The 19,341-nt window shown below is 40.0% G+C and overlaps 1 protein-coding gene across 1 annotated transcript in view; it reads right to left on the bottom strand.

The window, feature by feature from the left end:
- SNX27 (sorting nexin 27) overlaps window positions 1–18,853 on the bottom strand; it is a 34,227-nt gene extending 15,374 nt beyond the window's left edge. Inside the window, exons 1-6 of the mRNA XM_053704063.1 lie at window positions 18,507–18,853; window positions 10,683–10,914; window positions 4,527–4,719; window positions 4,002–4,066; window positions 3,799–3,903; window positions 3,532–3,610 (exon numbers count right to left, since the gene is read on the bottom strand). Coding sequence (XP_053560038.1) covers window positions 3,532–3,610; window positions 3,799–3,903; window positions 4,002–4,066; window positions 4,527–4,719; window positions 10,683–10,914; window positions 18,507–18,772 — 940 coding nt within the window. The 5' untranslated portion in view covers window positions 18,773–18,853. The remainder of the gene's footprint in view (window positions 1–3,531; window positions 3,611–3,798; window positions 3,904–4,001; window positions 4,067–4,526; window positions 4,720–10,682; window positions 10,915–18,506) is intronic.
- Between the last annotated feature and the right edge of the window lie 488 nt (window positions 18,854–19,341).

The raw sequence follows: 19,341 nt of genomic DNA, 5'->3' as shown, positions 1-19,341 counted from the left end.
AAAAGTCTTGAATTCCAATTTGTTTCCCTGAAATACTATGTCCACAGTCCAGGTATCTGGGACATCTCAAATCCAGGCTTGAGAGAACTAAAAGTCTGCCCCCCACCTGATCCGATCCCAGATCGGGGGCAAACCCTTCATGCTGATTTGGAATCAGCTACAGGTTTCTTTGATTGTTTCCCATTGTTCCTGCTTGGAAGAAGGGGAAGGCTTTCCTCCTTATTTACTAAAGGAATGAAAATTACTCTGACGTCCTTTAGGCCTATTCTTATTGTGAGGTAGAAAATACCTTTTTCCACCCGTAATATCAGAGATAATTTCTGCCAAAATGGGTCCAAACAAGGTTTTGCCCTTGTAAGGAATCGCCAGAAGCCTGACTTTAGAGGAAACGTCCACAGACCAGGATTTTAACCATAATGCCCTGCAGGCTAGGACAGCATAACTAGAAGTTTTAGCTCCTAGTCTAACAACCTTTAAAATGGCATCTGCAATAAAAGGAATTGGCCAACTTAAAGGGACAGTTCACCCAAAAATGTTCTCCCAATGATTAATTTTACCTGCTGGAGTGTTTTAAATTGTTTACAAGTAGCTCCTTTACCCCTATTTTGGCATTTGACAAAGCCGATTTAGCCTGTGGTATCCCAACCTATATTGAAAGTTTCTATACTGGGGTATATTCTTTTGAATAGCCTAAGTAAACACAGCCAGCAGAAGAGATTACACTTTCAGTGGGAGGCGTTGAGTAATAAAATGATAATTTTCCATTGTTCTCTCTAAGTATTGAGCTTTGGTTTTCTAGACAAAGCTAAGGAATCAAGTATGTGTACATAAAAGTGATAACATAATGAGATCTGATATTACCTGAAGCTCAACCCATTGTAATAGGCTGTGGTTTACAAAAAAAAAAAAAAAAAACACACAGCTGCTTCATATACACAAATACACCTGAAAATGCAATTTCTCATACATTTTATACCCTGCAGCTGGTATAACAAGTCATTGAAAATACAATCATATAAAAACAATTTTACAGTGTACTGTCCCTTTAAGAGTTTTAATTCTTGAATGTCATCCAAGAAAGTCTCTACTTGAAGAGAATCAGACAAGGCGTCGAAGCAATAAGATGCCGCACTAGTCACAGTGGCAATACATACCGCAGGTTGCCATTGGAGACCTTTATGAACATATCTTTTTCAAATAAGTATCCAGCTTCTTGTCCATCGGATGCTTAAAAGAGCAGCTATCCTCAATAGGAATAGTGGTTCTCTTAGCCAGAGTGGAAATGGCCCCTTCAACTTTGGGTACAGTATACAAAGGGTCTTTAAAATGGAGTCCTCGACAGGAAACCTTTTTAAAAATGGGAGACGGGAAAAAGACACCCCTGGTTTCTCCCATTCCTGTGAGATAATCTCCCTAGCACGGTCCGGCACAGGAAAAACCTCCAAAGTGGAAGGTTCATCAAAGAAACTATTAAGTTTAATAGATTTCTTAGGAGTGACAATGACAGGGGTATTGGAGTCATCTAAAGTAGCTAAAACCTCCTTTAACAATAGACAAAGGTGTTTAAGCTTACATCTAAAAGGACATCACCTCAGTCTCAGAAGGAATTATACTGTCAGAATCCAAGATTTCACACTCAGAAAGTCCCAATGTATCTTCCTCATCAGACTTATGAGAAAGGGCTACTTGGGAAGCAGAACTGAGGACAGGCAGCTTACTTTCTGAATTTGCTCTTGTGTTTTCCCTGTAATCTGGAAATGGCAGCTAATGCCCACAGATACCGCTGAAGATACCTGGGCAGCAATTTCTGCTTTTAAATAGAGTTATAGAGGAACCGCAGGGCACTGCATGTGATGCCATTGAGGCTAGAGACATAGCAGGAGAAAGCTGAGGTATTATTTTAACAGCATCCTGAGAGACATTAGGCTCAAAAATTTTACCTTTATTTTGCAAAGCTTTCTTGACACATGAAGAACAAAAATTGCATAGGAGCTGAAATTTATGCATCTAAACATAATAAGCATGAATTCATGAGAGCAGGCTCTAGCTCCATATCAGAGATGTTGTGAAACAGTAAATAAACTTTTACAGATAAGTTACAAAGATTTAAAATTTTCAATTAAAATAAGCCAAGGAAAAAATACACTTTAGATTTTCTCAAATTAGGATCGATCCCCAGCTAAAATTATGTGAGAAAAGTTAAGAAAAAAAACATTTAATAAACTTCTAATACCCCTCAGGCAACCCCACACCTCAATTTTTGAGGTGCCTTACCACTACCAATTAAGACCGGATCACCCAGAAATGGAGAAAAAAAAAACAAAACAAAAAAAAACAACCAACAACTATTTCTTCAGAAAAGTTAAGAAGTAAAGCCGGTCATGTGACCGCAACTGCCGTTATGTTGTCCGACTTTCAAATTACTGCTGCAACAGAGGGGAACTAAAAATAGCTTCCTCGTACACCGAGTACCAGATATAACCGGTTTTTCAAACCTGACAGTTTAAAATGTTGCATTGTTTTATTTTAAAGCAAAGGGGAAATGAATAAGCTGCTGAAATAGAAAATTCAGTCTTACTTTCAGTTTAAACGTATTGTTTTATCAAGTCTAATAAAAACATTTTACCCTTTCTTTTTAAAAGAATTTAAATGTTAGTCTCACACATGCTACAGTGCCTGATTCATGCCCCAGTGTAACCCATACAACAGGATTATCTATATCCCAATAAAAAAAGCAGTGTCTTTTAATTTGTTAAGTGCATGGTCTCCCCAACTGGAAGACAAAGCACTTACATGCTCCGGTGTCCGACATGTAGACAGTTACAAGGCATGAGAAGACCTAGTTCTTCACAGAGACCTTTGAAGAAAAAAAAAAGAACAGAGTAGCCAACTTTGGCTTTCTAATCTAGGGCAGCAATTATTAGGAAAACGCAGTAAGTACCTCTTTACAAGTTCATAACAGTTTTAAAGCCACCACTACCTGACTGCAAGGAATGACGTGGAATACGGCTATACCCCAAAACTTGCTTATAGGTGTAATCTACATTTTTCTTCAGACACCTAAACTTCACCTCCTTCATGCGCCGAAGGCAAAGAGAATGACTGGGGGTTGTGGATAAGGTAGTGATACTTAGCAGTTTAACTGTGGTGCTCTTAGCCTCCTCCTGCTGGCCAGGAGTGCTATTCCCAACAGTAATTACTCAAGTCGTGGACTCACCATATCTTAGGAAAGAAATAAGGATTTGCATGGAAAAAATACATATTTAAGTGCCACACTCATAAGCACAACTGAACATATAAGATCAAGTAATTTTTTGTATACTTATTTCATGAATTATATAATTTTCTACAGACCATTTTTAAAACTTTCAACCAAATAGTAGGTTTAAGCCTATAGCTACCCTTGAATGGAGTTTGTTTATTAGTATTTTTAACTCTTCTGATTTAATAATCAAGCAAATAATTAAAATAGAGTGGTGGGTGGGTAGAAATGTGCTTGAAATATTCATGTAACAAACTCTGTGCACTGACCGAAGGAGTGGTTAATGACCTCGAACAAAGCAAAGTAGTTGGCTGTGATTCCATCCATCCCAATCTTTGAAGCAAGAGCCTGGGAAAAAGAAAAGTAATCAACCAGAGCATAGGGCGTCAAACAAGTAAATTATTGAGAAAAATGAGCCACCCAACTTGGGGCCTGCAAGAATCAGAGCAGGATAAGGGAAGGCAGAAAGACAAAGGGTAAAGTTGAAAAATATGCAAGCAGAAGAACCCGAGGATAGATTATATTGATCACTTTACCTGGTACACCTGGTCAGTGGTGCTGTTCTTCTTCACACGGACCGTCACGGTAGTTTTGTCAGGTAATGCAACACGAAGCTCTACATCGGACACTCCATTGTAATTCTAGAAAGGAAAAAGTATGTGCGTGTAGGAGTGAAGCGTTAGCCAATGGAAAAACATTGTCCAATTGCACATTACCAGGTCCAAATTGGTCTCCCTACCTCATCCGACTCGGAAAGAAATTCCTGCATGATGTCACTTTCTCCAATTACTCGAATGGAACAAACTAGAAAAAAAAAAAAAAAAGTGATAAAAAAAAAAATTGGGGGAGTTTTAGAAATCGTCCCTCTAATCTGTTATTCTCCTTTGGTTTTCTCCTATTTCACGCTGTACTCTAATGTAGGGTAAAAACTGCCATACTTCTTCCAACATACAAGCTTCATTCTTTGGGCGCTTCCCTGCTCTAGTAATTCAGAACAGTGTATTATGTACTTCAGTCATATCTTTTTGCTGGATAGCATCCACCACCAGGTCTCTAAAGTACTTCACCTGCTCAAAGATTCTTGCACCAATTCCCCTCCTGTTACAACATTATAACCACAGGTATTGGCCCCAGCTTCCACATAACACCTTCAGGTACAAGACTGGCTTCAAACTATGCCCACTCATTCTTGCCCAGCATTTTCAGTGTTTTCTCAGCCCTTTTATTTTCCAATAGTTACTGTGTCCCTTCTGTGCCTGCTCACCTTTCTCCAGGTATTCTTCCAATCCCCTCCTCCTTGCATCCAGCTGCTGCTCAGACAAGGAGAACGGCCACTTGCCTGGTAGCCGAGGGAAGGTAAAATTAGCAAATTCACGTTTCAGGTTCTGGTTAAGGATGGCAAATTCTCGATAACGTTTGGAGCAAAGTTGTCTCCCAGCCATGTATACATTGTAAACCTGTAAAATGTCCAACATAAATTAATGAAATAAAATACAGTGCAGATGCAGCAACAGCACTCCACAGAAAGACATGATCTAACATGATCTAACAAAAGCAATATATAGATGGTCACTATGGTCCGACTCTCCCACTCACAATGATGGACCTCTGATTCCCAGCTAGCAATGCAATCTCTCAAACTTCACAAATGTCCCCTTTCTGACCATCATCTCCTCACTTGTAACATCACAGCACCTCCTACTGCTCTCCCTTCTAACCCTCACACCAAACTCCACAGGATCATTAAGTCACTTGATCTGCAACATTTTTCAAACTCTCTTAAACCTCTGCTCATACCCATCTCCTCCTTTTCCTGCCCTGACTAATCTATCTATCACTATACGTCTCTTACAGTGGTCCTTGATATTTTGGTACCTCCTACCATAGTTTAAAAGTCATGCACTCTTCAGCCCTGGTATTCTCTTCTGACATGCTACCAACGTATATGTTCCTGCACTGCGACATTTGTGAAAATCCTGGTGTTCAGCCGACTTCCTTCATTACAAGTTCATCTTAAACTCATACTATTTTGCACTTAACCTCTCCAAGCAGGATTGTTTCTTTACTCTCATCTCTACTCTCTTTCTTCAAACCCAAAACATCTGTTCTCCACTTTAAACACCATTTTTCTCACATTCCCATCTCCTATTTCTACTTCTCTCTCAGCTCTAGATTTTGCCAACAAAATAGATTTCATCAGAAATGTAATTATCTCTCAACATACTACCAATCACCAATGTATAAAATCCACAAATTCAGATTTTTTGCTCCCGCTACTAAGAAAGAAGTTTCTGCCCTTATATCCTCCTCTCACCTCACTACCTGTCCCCTTGATCCCATCCCCTCACAACTACTGCCCTTCCTCTCTTACACCTATCCTCAAAATACCCTCTCTCGATCCATTGTCCCCATCCAACTAACGCCCTACTCCCCCCTTGCCTCAAAACTTCTGGAAAAGGGCTCATAAATACACATTTATCACATTAAACTCCCTCCTTGATCCATTGCAATCTGGATTTCGCCCCAATACTCCACAGAAACTGCAATCATTAAGGTTACTAGTGACTTAATTAGAGCAAGATCAAAAGGCAGCCTTTGACACTCTTGACCACATTCTCTTGCACCAAAACCTCCAATCCTTTGGCGACACAGCCCTATTGTGGCTCTCCTCTTACCTGTCTAACTTTCTCTGGCACATCCTCTGACCCTTTACGACTTTTTTGTTGGGGTACCACAAGGCTCTGTCCTTGGTCCAATTCTCTTATCAATGTATACATCATTCTTCGGTTGCTTAATACAGTCCCATGGGTTTCAATAACATTTTTATGCTGATGATACCCAAATCTTCATCTCTGCACCACACCTATCCCCTTCTTTACTAACTCAACTGTCTTTCCAATATTTCATCCTGGATGTCCTATCACTACCTTAAGCTAAAATCCTTATTTTCCCCACTGCTTCCAAAATTCCTACCCCCCAACTTTCTCTAACTGTTGATAACATTACCCGCATGCCTGTTGTCTTGGGGTCACACTTGACTTCTCTTTCACTCCCCATCAGCCAGTCTTTGGCCAATTCCTACGCCTCCAAATAAAAAAAACCAATCTCCAAAATTCAGCAGTTCCTCACACAAGACACAACTAAGACTTTAATCCACGCTCTCATTTGCCGCCTTGACTATTGCAACTACATCCTCACCGGCCTCCCTAGCCGTCATCTATCTCCCTTACAATCCATAATAAATGACTCTGCCAGGCTGATCCCTTACAAATCTGCTGCACCTTTATGCCAGTCCCTTCACTGGCTTCCTCCAGAACACAAAATCCTGACCCCAGAGGCAGAACTTTTGTTCTATTTTCTACGATGAGTTTTTTTTTTTTTTAGTGAAATTTTTTTTTCTGCAGGTCATTTTAAAATGAAATTCACTTTTAAATTAGGCAGTTACACTAAAGCATCAAATCAATTGCAATGAAGAAAAGAGCAATTTTTTGCAGCAGTTGAAAATTGCATTGCAAATTAGCTAGAGAGAAAAACTAAATCTTAAGTTTTTAAAATGTCTCTTGAATACATTTGTTTCCTTTGCTCTTTGTCTAAACACCAAAACATTTAGTAATAAAGGTGCATGAAAGGCTAAGGGGTGGGGGATGAAAAAATCCCTAAGAGCAGTCATCAATCAACGTGTTGCCGATTTGCAGCGCTGCTCTATTTAAAAAGGGACATTATACACTAGATTTTTCTTTGCATAAATGTTTTGTAGATGATCCATTTATATAGCCTATACAGCTTTTTTTTCCCTTTTTTTTTTTTTAAATTATAGTTTTGCTTATTTTAAAATAACATTGCGCTGGTTTTCAGACTCCTAACCAAACCCCAAAGTTTTAGGAGAATACCGATGTATACCTAACTCCAGCTTGCTCCTGTTTGTGTAAAGAGTCTTTTCATATACAGAGGAAGGGGGTCTGTTTTTTTTTGCAATAGAACCACTTTCAGTGGGTGTTCCTGCTAACCTTTTTAACAGTGCTAAACCGGGAGCGTATAAGTAAGTTTTAATTGGTTTTATATTCGATTTTTAGATAAGTATATGTGCATATTCTTTATATGAGTGTCTATTACATGCAGTTAGAGAGACAGTCAACACCAGAATTTGTGTTGTTTAAAAAGATAGATAATACCTTTATTACGCATTCCTCCAGTTTTGCGTAACCAACACTGTTATATTAATATACTTTTTACCTCTGTGATTAACTTGTATATAAGCATATTCTGACAGCCCCCTGATCACATGACATTTTATTCTATTCATTGACTTTCATTTTAGCCAATTAGTGCAGTGTCTGCCATGGGCGTGACCACAATGTTATCTATATGGCTCATATGAACTAGCTCTCCCCTGTTGTGAAAAGCAAATAAAAAAAAGCATGTGATAAGAGACGGCCTTCAAGGGCTTAGAAATTATATGAGCCTTCCTAGGTTTAGTTTTTAAACTAAGAATACCAAGAAAACAAAGCACAATTGTTGATAAAAGTAAATTGGAAAGTGGTTTAAAATGACATGCTCGATTTGCAGCATGAAAGTTTTTTTGGCCTTGACTGTCTCTTTAAATGAAAATTAGTGTATACTGTACTCTCTGGCTGCATTGTGTGAAGGAAAACTTACACAGTGCAGCCAAAGCAGAGAGCTGTTTGAGGAGAACAACCTGTTGTGGAGCAGTGCTGTAAAGCAAAAGTGCTAACAGTTTCTGCATGTGCCCAATACACCCTCTCATTTTTTTGGGCACTGTGCGCGAAAATTTTCCCCAGTGCACTTTTTGGCCAAGGGACTAAAACATGTGCGCACTTTACTTACTATATATTGTAGTCAAACTTGATTGATTCTGGGTTGTTCTTGCTGATTGGTGGATAAATTCACCCACCAATAAACAAGTGCTGTTCAGCGTCTGAACCAAAAAATGTCTGGCTCGTTAGCTTAGATGCCTTTTTCAAATAAAGATAGCAAGAAAATGAAGAAAAATTGATAATAGGAGTAAATTAGAAAGTTGCATGCTCTATCTGAATCACAAAAGAAAAAAACTGGGTTCAGTGTCCCTTTAAGTTTCTTTTATGTCATTTCACCACAGACTGTGTACTTACAGAATGTCCTAATGACCCAGAGCTGGTATTGCTATTGCCACCTAATAAAATAACTTAAAACATTTAGTTTAAAAATTGCAAAATACCACTATAAACTCCAGTGGAACACTGAAAGAAGGTGTAAAGTTGGACTTGTCAACGAGTCCCTGTGCAGAATGTTAAAGTGCTGACCCAATTAACGATGGTTTTGGGAGACTAACAAATAACTATTTTACTGGTGAACTATAGCAGTCATCTCACAGTGCGCTATAAATAAACAATGCAAGGCTGGGTGCGCTGCCTTAATCGCACATACCCGGCTCATAATAAAAGCAGTTTTGTGGGGGTTTCTTTTTTTTTTTTTTATTATAGCATTTGCGCTATGCATTCGCGGCTCATTAAAGTATAATATTCGGGTGCGCCATTTTAGCTGTGCCTGCAGTGTCAATTTATTATGATTAATCTTTAATAAATCTCTATTTCCACCCAGCCGTCTGCCCAGTAACTGAAGCTGCTTCATTGTCCGCCGCCAGCCCAAAATTCATGCTGCGCTAGCGGATTTATCAAGGAGGTGAGAGTTGGAACAGACAAGCAGGAGAGCTGGAAAGGGGAATAAAATATTCTGCGTTCTAGTAAAAATCGAAGGTTTTTTTGTTTTCTTTTGCTGCGCCAATGGCGCTCAGGAAAATTAAGCACTGCCTTAGCGGGAACACTCCTTGTGTCCGGTTCTTTCGGCAGACATGCTGCATTTTGTGCGATGACATTGCAGATCACAGCATGTTCTGCATTGGGGATCCTGACTAAAATTTAAAGTTCTCAATAACACTGTTCCACCCTATACCTCCATCCTAGTCTCTAGATCCACTGCCTCCCGTCCCCTTCGCTCAGCTTATTACCTCCTTCTCTCCTCCTCTATTGTTACCTCCTCACATTCCCGTCTACAAGACTTCTCCAGACTGGCCCCTATTTGTGGAACTCTCTACCTCGCTCCACAAGACTCTCCCCTTGTTTTCAAACTTTCAAGCCTTCCTTAGAGACTCTACTCTTTAGGGATGCATAATATATACTAACATTTTCTTATCTTAGTTACTCTCCTTCTTTAGTTAACCCCTTGAACCCCCTTAGCATGCAAGCCTAAGAGTCCAGCTGCTTTGTAGATCACCTTCATGAGACCCCAGATTTACAAAAGTGAAACTCTTGGCAGGGCCCTCTAACCCTTTCTCTCTCATAATTGTCACCTCGCATAGTAGACTCATGTTTTTAGCGCTGGGAAATAATAACAATAATAATAATAATAATAAATTACATATTATCTAAGCACGCACACATAGGTTATAAAACCACAAATATAAAATTTAAGCTGCGTCTAAAATTTAAATCACACAAGTGAAAAAGAATTTAAAACCATTAACTGAAGTATTTCTTACAAATTACTAACATGCACATAATTCCACACTTAAAAGGGACACATTTTGTTCGCCTCACTCTAAAAATGGGTGTTAGCTAGGGATGTGCATTCTAAATACCGAATATAGAATTTGGCAGAAAGTATTTTCGGAGCCAATTTCTTCTTGTGAAAGTGCAACACACTAAGAACTTCAGCATTCATCCCTAGTGCTAGCTCACCAAGAGGACCAACCATAGTTTGAGGCAATCCCCCCTTGAGTAATCCAGCTACAGCAGAGTTGTTGCAACCTGTTCTGCTGTTTCTCTATGGGGCAGATGGTATGGCTTCCGATTAATGACAGTAGGCAGCACAGTCTAAATCAAGCTATGGGTGGCTATTGAAAGGATGGGGTTAAAAATTGCATTTGCGTTGTGGTTTAGGCTAAAAAGACTGGTGTACACACAAACTTTGCGCTGCAATGTCCAAGATAAGTTCCAAAAGAATCTACTGTATAGTGCCCCTTTACATTCCAAATAAGCTTTGCTTCACATTCCCTAGAGAGGCCAAAAAGCCCAATCTGTTGAAGGCTTTCAAAATATTGCAAGTGGTCTAAACCAGCTTTGATCTGCAGTCTTACAGAGCTCGCTTTTTGGCCTCTCTAGGGAGTGTGGGACAAAGTACAAGTTTCACACAAGTTCTGTATGTGCTTATTTGCTTGCCAAGGCCCGGGAATACAGTAGATACCATGCGTTTTGGGTAGGGGGTGTTGAGATGAGAACAGTATTGCTGATTAGTTCTTACACATGTAAGCCTTTTTTACTGCAATACTGGAAGTTACTGACATTCTTATGCTCACCACAAACGTGACAAATCCTTACAGATTACCTACAAACATGGCACAGAATGGGAATTACTATAATCTCACCACAAATTTTTCGCTGTTCTGTTCCACGTGTTTGTATGTAGGGATAGAGATGGGGACAGCTTGTTTTTCTGTGTAGTCATAGAATGACTGTCCAGAGGAGTCGTCACTAGGGTCCAGACTATCTGCCTCATGTGGTGGAACAGACAATACAGTTAGTACCAGCTCCTTCTCTCCGGCACGGATCAAATCCACTACTTGCTTGTGTGTGGCTCCTTCCACATTCACACCGTTCCTGGTGAGAAATAGCAGAAAGGATAAAACTAATGTGAGGAAAGACAGATATAAAAAAGCAATGTCTCAGAGGTATAAGTAAAAATGTGTTCATGTAAGGCTATACATGCAAGGACGCAGCGAGAAGAGGAAAGTAACTGGTGTACTTCACAGTTGTGAGACCGATGTGTAGTTGTGATGTAAATGGACCTGGCCAAGGGAAAGGAAATGGCTCTGGGACAGACATTAAACATCTATAATGGTGTATATGAACACAGACACTAAGGCAGAGACCATGGATTTGTGGAGGGGAGAAGGGTCTAAACAATAAAAAGTAGCCTTTTAATATCCTGCATTGCTTACAGACAACTCAAGCTCTTCATGGTACGTAAACATTACTTTGCTTTAATCTCAATAGAGAGTCTGAGCATCACTGCCCTTCAGACTACATGAATGTCTAGCTGCAGGATCCTATCTGTGACTACAACCCCCTTGTTTCACACATTACACCCTGCACTCCTGGCATTACGTTTGCCTACCTATGCAACGCTTACGGCCACGCCTACAATAAACTTGCCAATACCATTTGCACGCATGCACTCACTGCCACAGTCGGCAAATATTAGAGCACAACGCCTATAATAAACTTGCAAATACCCTTTGCACGCATGCGCTCACTGCCGCAGTCAGCAAATATTATAGTACACCTCCCACAATGTTGGCACTAAACGGGCATGTATTAGCGTTTCATAATGAAAGGGAATGTTTGTAACTATTTAGATTATATCTGCTTTATTGAAATACGTGGACTCCTTTAATCAAATACATCAGTATAATAATATTCAATATACCGAATAAAAGAACATATTGCCTTTTTTTGGAACTGATATTTTCATATCCCCAGCTAGTGCCGAAATTGTGGATGGTGTTCTGTAATATTTGCTGACTGCGGCAGTGAGCGCATGCGTGGACAGAGTATTTGCAAGTAGGTAGGCAAACATAACAGAACACCCCCTTATCTCCGTTCTTTTGAGAGACATAACATTTTAGCCAGTGTTGACTCAAATAGCTCCACAGGAGTGAGCACAATAGTTTCTATATGGCACACATGCGCTGTCTTCAACGGCTTAGAAATTAGCATATAAGCCTACCTAGTTTTAGCTTTCAACAAAGAATACCAAAAGAACAAAGAAAATTTGATGACAAAAGTAAATTGGAAAGTTGCTTACAATTGCATGCCTTATCCAAATCATGAAAGTTTAATTTTGACTATAATGTCCCTTTAAGATGTAGTAATGACGTGTAGACTGTCTAATCGAGGGGGGGGGGGTGTCTGATTTAGGTCCCATGATTGCACGTCACAATCCTCTTCCTACAATAAGGAAGTAAATGGTAAGCACTAAATGAGGAAAAAAAAAAAAAAAAAAAGTGTTTACAGTAGTGAGAACACCAAGTACAGAAAACAGAAAAATACAAACACTTGATATTTCCTAGAGCAGCACTTCCTTCCTCTCTCACAAACCACTAGTCCCAACACACAGACATTGTGTGTGACTACTAGGGACGTGTGATTATGAAACAGAAGCAATTAAAGCCTGTGTGACCAATCAAGCTCAAGACATTATCAGTTCTGCTTCTGTGAGTGAATAATGTTAGTCTAGAGAGAGCTCTAGTCAGTAATATTACATGTACAGACTTTATGTAAAAACATGTTCTGTACTGAGGATTGTTATTGCTGTCTGTATGCTTGTGAGTGACTTTCATGTAACACCAATAGAGCTGCAGGGAGTGAGCTTATATCCCAACAGCATTGCACAAACAGCTTTAACATAACTAAAACAATATTTTAAACAATTAAGTAGTGGTCTTTAATAGGTATCTATAAATGTGCAAATGAACCCTTCATGGAACACCTATAGAAGTGCTTGGCGGGAATGGACCAATCACAGATGGACTAACATTTTCCCTGCCAGACTCCTATAAATCCCATCTGCTTGATTTCTATTAACACCCCACGCTAAAATAGAATGCTTGAAGGAATTTTTGCACTAGAACATGTGCATCATTTCACATTCAATAACAAAAGGGCATTTTAAGACTAGTCAATTGAACAGTCCATAGGAAGAAACATCAATAATACTTATCTATGGCAAACAAAAAACAGTTTCCCTCCTAGGTGAGAAAAATCAATAACCTAGAAGACTGCCATGTGACCTTTTGTCACACCTATAACAGATCACCCGAGTGTTAGGTGGGAAATAAATCAGGTTTGTTGTAATTCGGAAATATTTTTGTTCCTGGGTTCAAGGTGAGGTCAGTAGGGGCACTATGAGGATGTGACTTGTGAAACATTTTCACACAATACAAGCAATATGACAGCATTGAGAAATACTAATGCGGAATGTCCCCAAACATTTACAAACGTACCCAAATAACAGCTGACATTCACTTCCGACTGACACAAGCAGAAAAAACATCATATGCAATATATAGAAGTATTGCTACAGACCTATAGCTGCCAGGAAGTCACAAGTCCAATTGCCAATACTATATACAGCGATAAGACAACAGTTGCTCATACAGAAAGGATGGATTTGTAAATATCTATTGCATTCCATATCACTTTGTGATGCTTTGCTAACAGGCTGGGATTCAAGTTGTCTGTAATAGTACTACTTTGCAAATGTAAAAATAGAAACAAACAAATCACTTTGCAAATGTAATTACTATTTGGAAGAAAGTTTCCAAAATCCAGATGAATTTAATACTTCTAAAGTAAGAATAGAACACTATGTTGCAGGCTATAGGACTGCTGTACAGTGACATGCATATTCTTCCAAATGTTAACGCTGCAACTAGATAAAATAAGTCACAGGTAACCACATTTGCTGTTCCAGGTAAAATATGTGGGTCCCAATTGTGTTTTTAGAAGGGATTTGGAACCCTGCGGTGTGTGTGCTTATTGTAGGGACAGTAAATTTGAAAAATAATGTTACATAATTCTGCACAGTCTTTTCAAAAGCGATTTGTGGGAGCGATGTCTAAATCACAGCTCACTCGATAGCGCCATTGAACTAAATGTATCACGCTACCAGACCAGAGCACGCTATATTTAGTTCAATAGCTTTATCGGGCCCCGCAAATCGCTTTTGAAAAAAGCCCTGATCAGAAGAGCCTGGAGAGGAAACAAGGCAAGTATAACTTTGGGGGATAAAAACTCTCAAATATCTTGCTTTTTTCCCAAGCTGACGCTAATAGGTTACTGTCCCTTTAAGATTTTAGAATGTTTTAAAAATATAATTGTGCTTGAAAAAGCCCTAGGCTAGATACTTTGTTTACTTTTCATAATAATTACAGTTTAACCAAATGTGTTCGTATCAATAGCCAAACAGCACTGCGGTAGCTCCCAAATAAAAGTAACAACTATAGAAAGAATAAAACAGAGAACACACTGGAATACTACTACAGACATCTGTCAAAGGCTGCTTAAAGGGACATGAAACCCAAAAATGTTCTTTCATGATTCAGATAGAACATGTCATTTTAAACAACTTTTAATGTATTTCTATTATTCTCTTAGTATCGATTGCTGAAAAGCAGGGACGTAAGCTCAGGAGCGTGCATGTGTCTGGAGCTCTATATAGCAGCAGTTTTTCCAAGAATGTTAACCTTTTGCAAGAGCACAAGATAGCAGCACTACTTCCTGTCATGTAGTGCTCCAGATGCCTACCTAGATAGCTATTTAACAAAGAATACCATGAGTACAACGCATATTTGATAATAGAGGTAAATGGAAAACTTTTTAAAAATTGAATGCTCTGTCAGAATCTCAAAAGAAACAATTTGGGTTTCATATCCCTTTAAAGGTCAGTGTAAAGAGTTTACAATCAGCTTTTATTTAAAAAACAAAACAAAAACACTTTAACTCAGTGTAGTCAAAAATAAATGGTCACGCCTAAAGTTAAAACTGCACCCTCCCCACCCTTTCTGCTACTGATTATTTAACTAAATGCTACTCACTATAATGATAAAAATGACCTAATTTGTTAAACCATGTCATTTTAGCACTAGCCATGCTGCAACGTTACGGGTTACACCCCTGCAAAAAGGTTTAAACCCATAGTTAATGTACTGTTAGGGACCCGCAGAGCACTACTGGTCCCAAGTGGAAACGGACGCTCATCCAATTAGCAGTGCTAGTGGCATGACCCAGCTGTGCGATTAGCAATGCTGATTGAGTCAGCTGCTGTTTCCACTCAGGACCAGCAGTGCTCTGTAGATCCTGAGCAGTACATTAACTTTGCAGGAGTTAAGCACAGAATAATGTTATTTAAAAGGACAGTAACCAGATTTTTATTTAAAACGTTTAGTTAAGCATGGTGAAATAACTTTGCTATATAGTCTCATCATTTATTGTGCCCCTTTTGCCTGTAATTTAGCTCTTAAAACAGAGGATTATTTTTATTCTCAGAATGTAAAATGCACCCTACTGACTTCTCAAGCCTAACCCTGGTACACCCCTTTCTATAACTATAATTAACAACGCAAAACAATGGATTTTATACTAATATTATGACCGTGGATAGTTTGTTATCTGCAGACTAAACCCCAGATTGGCTCCTCCAAATAAGGAAAATAGTGGGTGGAGTTTGGCTATCAAAAAATGTTTCAATAATGCCGGTTTAATTTAAATGGGTGGTCAGTAAAATCAGCCAGGTGGTGTGCCCATTAAACAGGTCCTGGGGAGAACGCTGTAGTCTGTTTGGAGTAACATTGCTAGGGTTACTTTTCTTGGGGACAGGGTCAGTTAAGCTCACAATTAGGGTATGTAGCACTTAAACAACACATTTAAAGAGGCATTAAACTCTACAGCATAGATAGCGCGCGCAATTATAATAAACTTTAAATTTACTTCTTTCTCTTCACATACTTTGTAGACAACCGTACCTAGGTAAGCTCAGGAACAGCAGTGCACTAGGGGGCTAGCTGGTGAATAGTGGCTACACACATTTGCTTCTCGTCACTGGCTCTTGAGTGGACTTTAAAGTGAATGTCAATTTTCAGCAATGAGTGCCCGGTTTTTAAAAATACTTTTAAAAACAGGGGCACTTTCATTGATGAAAATTTACATTGCACTGGATTTGTAGAAATACTTACCTTTTACTTCTGCAAAGCCGGATCAATGATCCCCCGCCTTCTTCTTCCTGCTGTGCAACCACAGCAATGACGAAACTGGCTTCCTCCAATCACAGCCGGGCATCACGAGATGGATGCTCTGGGGTGCAAGCCATGATTGGAGGAAGCCGGTTTTGTCATTTCTGACGTCAGTACAGAGGAACTGAGGCTGGGATCGGCGATCCTGCTTTGCAGAAGTAAAAAGGCAAGTATTTCTACAAATCCGGTGCAATGTAAATTTTCATCAATGAAAGTGCCCCTGTTTTTAAAAGAATTTTTAAAAACCGGGAACTCATTGCTGAAAATTGACATTCACTTTAAAGGGACATGAAACCCATTTTTTTTCTTTCGCGATTTAGGTAGAGCATACAATTTTAAACAACTTTCTAATTTACTTCTATTTTCTAATTTGCTTCAGTCTCTTGTTATCCTTTGCTGAAAAGCATATCTAGATAGGCTCCGAAGCTGCTGATTGGTGGCTGCAAATAGATGCCTTGTGTGATTGTCTCACCCATGTGCATTGCTATTTCTTAAACAAAGAATATCTAAAGAATTAAGCATATTGGATAATAGAAGTAAATTGGAATGTGGTTTAAAACTGTATTTTATATCTGAATAATGAAAGAAAAAAAATAGGGTTTAATGTCCCTTTAACTTTGTTTAACCCCCTTTCGCAGGAGTTAAACACACAGCTATATGCAAACAATAGTGCAATAATTTAGTTAACACCTCTGTGCCAGCATAAAGTGTTTAACCTTTTAATGCCGTTATGCCATTGTATTCCGTCACAACGGCACTGGGCTTTAAAGCTGTTATGACGGAATAAAACGTCATCGCAAACGGCTGTCCTGAAGCCTACTAGACTTGCAGGATTTGATCGTGGTCTGGAGGGCATTCCTAGCGTCATAGGGACGCCCCCCAGACCCGATCCCATAATTGAAAACTCGCGATTGTGTGATTTCAATTTCGTTCCGATGTAGACTTTATAACCCTGTCATGAAAGGGTTAACACTGGAACAAAGTTAAGATGTAAACACTTGCTGGAAAAATGAAATCATGTGATCGTTAATGCGATCACCTGATTTCAAGGCTGGGATCGGATCATGGGTGACTGCCTACACTGCTAGGCACCCCCCCCCAGTTCTAATCTTAATTGTTTAAAAGAGGGAGGCAGCAGGACGTTCCATGCCGTCCTAGCGGCATTAAAGTCAAGCGCTGTTAGGACAGCATGAAACGTCCTAACGGCATATAAAGGTTAAATTACAGGAAAAGGGAGCAAAATAAATAATGAAAATATATTGAAGAGTTTAACAACACATAGTTAAATATTTTATATTACAATCTCATACTGTTTTAATATCTCTTTAACGTTAATTGCAGACAGGATCACTGTCAGGGTTAATTCTGTTTTGGGGAAAGGATAGCAGTACAGACTTAAATAAATAAAAAAAAATGACACTTCAATATCCTCCAGGCCTCTCCCCTCATACTTACACCTGTAGAATTTAACCCCATTCTTCTTCCCCTTGTATATACACATCTACAGAATGCTCTGCATTCTCTTACCAGTAGGCACATCTCCAGTATTCTACCCATTCTATCCCCCATAGTTTCTGTTATACTCGCATTTCCAAGATACTCACCTATATTCACTGATGCCCCCTCTCCACTTATACTAAAATCTTAGTGATGCCCCATCTCTCCTCTAATATCCCCCTCTCATACTCCGTCTTGCTGATGCCCCCTCTCATACTTACGTCTTGCTGTCTCCCCTGTCCTATCATACACAATTCTTACCGATTCCCCCTCTCATACTCCGTCTTGCTGATGCCCCCTCTCATACTTCACTCTTGCTGTCTCCCCTGTCCTATCATACACAATTCTTACCGATTCCCCCTCTCATACTCCCGTCTTGCTGATATCTCCCCTGTCCTATCATACACAATTCTTACTGATGCCCCCTCTCTCCTCTCATACTCACGTCTTAATGATGCCCACTCTCTCCTCTCAAATCTTAATGATGCCCCTCTCCTCCCAAAACTTAAAACTTAATGTCCCCCTCCTCACCCCTATAATCCCCTGCTACCGTCCTTATGGTGGCCCCTAGAATCCCCTGCTCCCGTCTTAATGATTGATGTCCCCTCTACTCTCCTGCTCTTGTCTTAATGATGCCCCTCTCCTCCCATACTAACATCTTAATGAAGCCCCCTTTCTACTCGTTCTCCCATATTAAATTATGCTCCCTCCTCTCCACTCGAGCTCCCATTTTAATTATGCCTCCTCTTCATTCGTGCTCCCATCTTAATGGTGCCCCCTCTCCATTCGTGGTCTCATCTTAGTGATACCCCCTCTCCATTCGTGCTCTCATCTTAGTGATACCCTCTCCCCTTAATACCCGTACTTTAAGGATGCTACCTTGGTCTGTCACCTCATACTCACACCTCTAGGATGCGGTCTCCCTTACGGATCCCTGCCCTGTCAGCGGCTCCCCCGGGCAGCACTGCACTGACATGTTGGAGCGGCGCATACAGCTCCCCGTTGATGCTCCGCAGCTGACCGCCTTCGCTCACTTGGCCGCGCACGTTAAACCCGTAACCAGATTCGGATTTGACTATCCGCACTACTCTCGGACCACCAACAATACTGAACCCCCCGCCCCCGTTCCGTTGGCTTGAGATGATCCCGTCCCCGTCCTCGTCAGCCATCTTTACCACAACCCGGGAGGAGCGAGGCAACCGGGTCACGGGACCGTCACCCGCAGGGCATGTTGGGAGATGTGGTCCGGAAATGCTGTCACTCAGTAAGGCCGGGATCTGGATGGTGGCCAGTCATAGTGAGAAAAAATTGTAAGAAACAGCCAATCACAGTAAAGCATCCGCGCAGACAGTCAATAATAGCAAGCAGTCACCCACACAGATAGCCAATAACAAAGAAGCTCAAGTAACACTGATCCAATCGAAATGTTAACAAACGTAACGGCATAAATTGTTAAAAGAAGGGATACAGGTAGCTTAAAGGGACATGAAACCCAACATTTTTCTTTCATGAGTCAGATAAAGAATACAATTGTAACAACTTTTTAATTTACTTCTATCTGTGGCATCTTATTGGCTATTCCTCGTGTGAATCTAGAGATTGTGGTCATGACATGGAGCTGGAACCGAATCTAATCTATCATCTGTGCTTAGCAGAAGAAAACAGAGCCGCTCAGTAGAGCCAGGAGCGGTGTTCTGTTTTCTTTGCGTGATATCTATTTAACTATTCACTTTAGAAA

This window comes from Bombina bombina, chromosome 1 (assembly GCF_027579735.1).
Source record: "Bombina bombina isolate aBomBom1 chromosome 1, aBomBom1.pri, whole genome shotgun sequence".
Lineage (NCBI taxonomy): Eukaryota > Metazoa > Chordata > Amphibia > Anura > Bombinatoridae > Bombina > Bombina bombina.
Note: the sequence above shows the minus strand (reverse complement) of the source record. Positions and strands in the feature narration are given on the sequence as shown.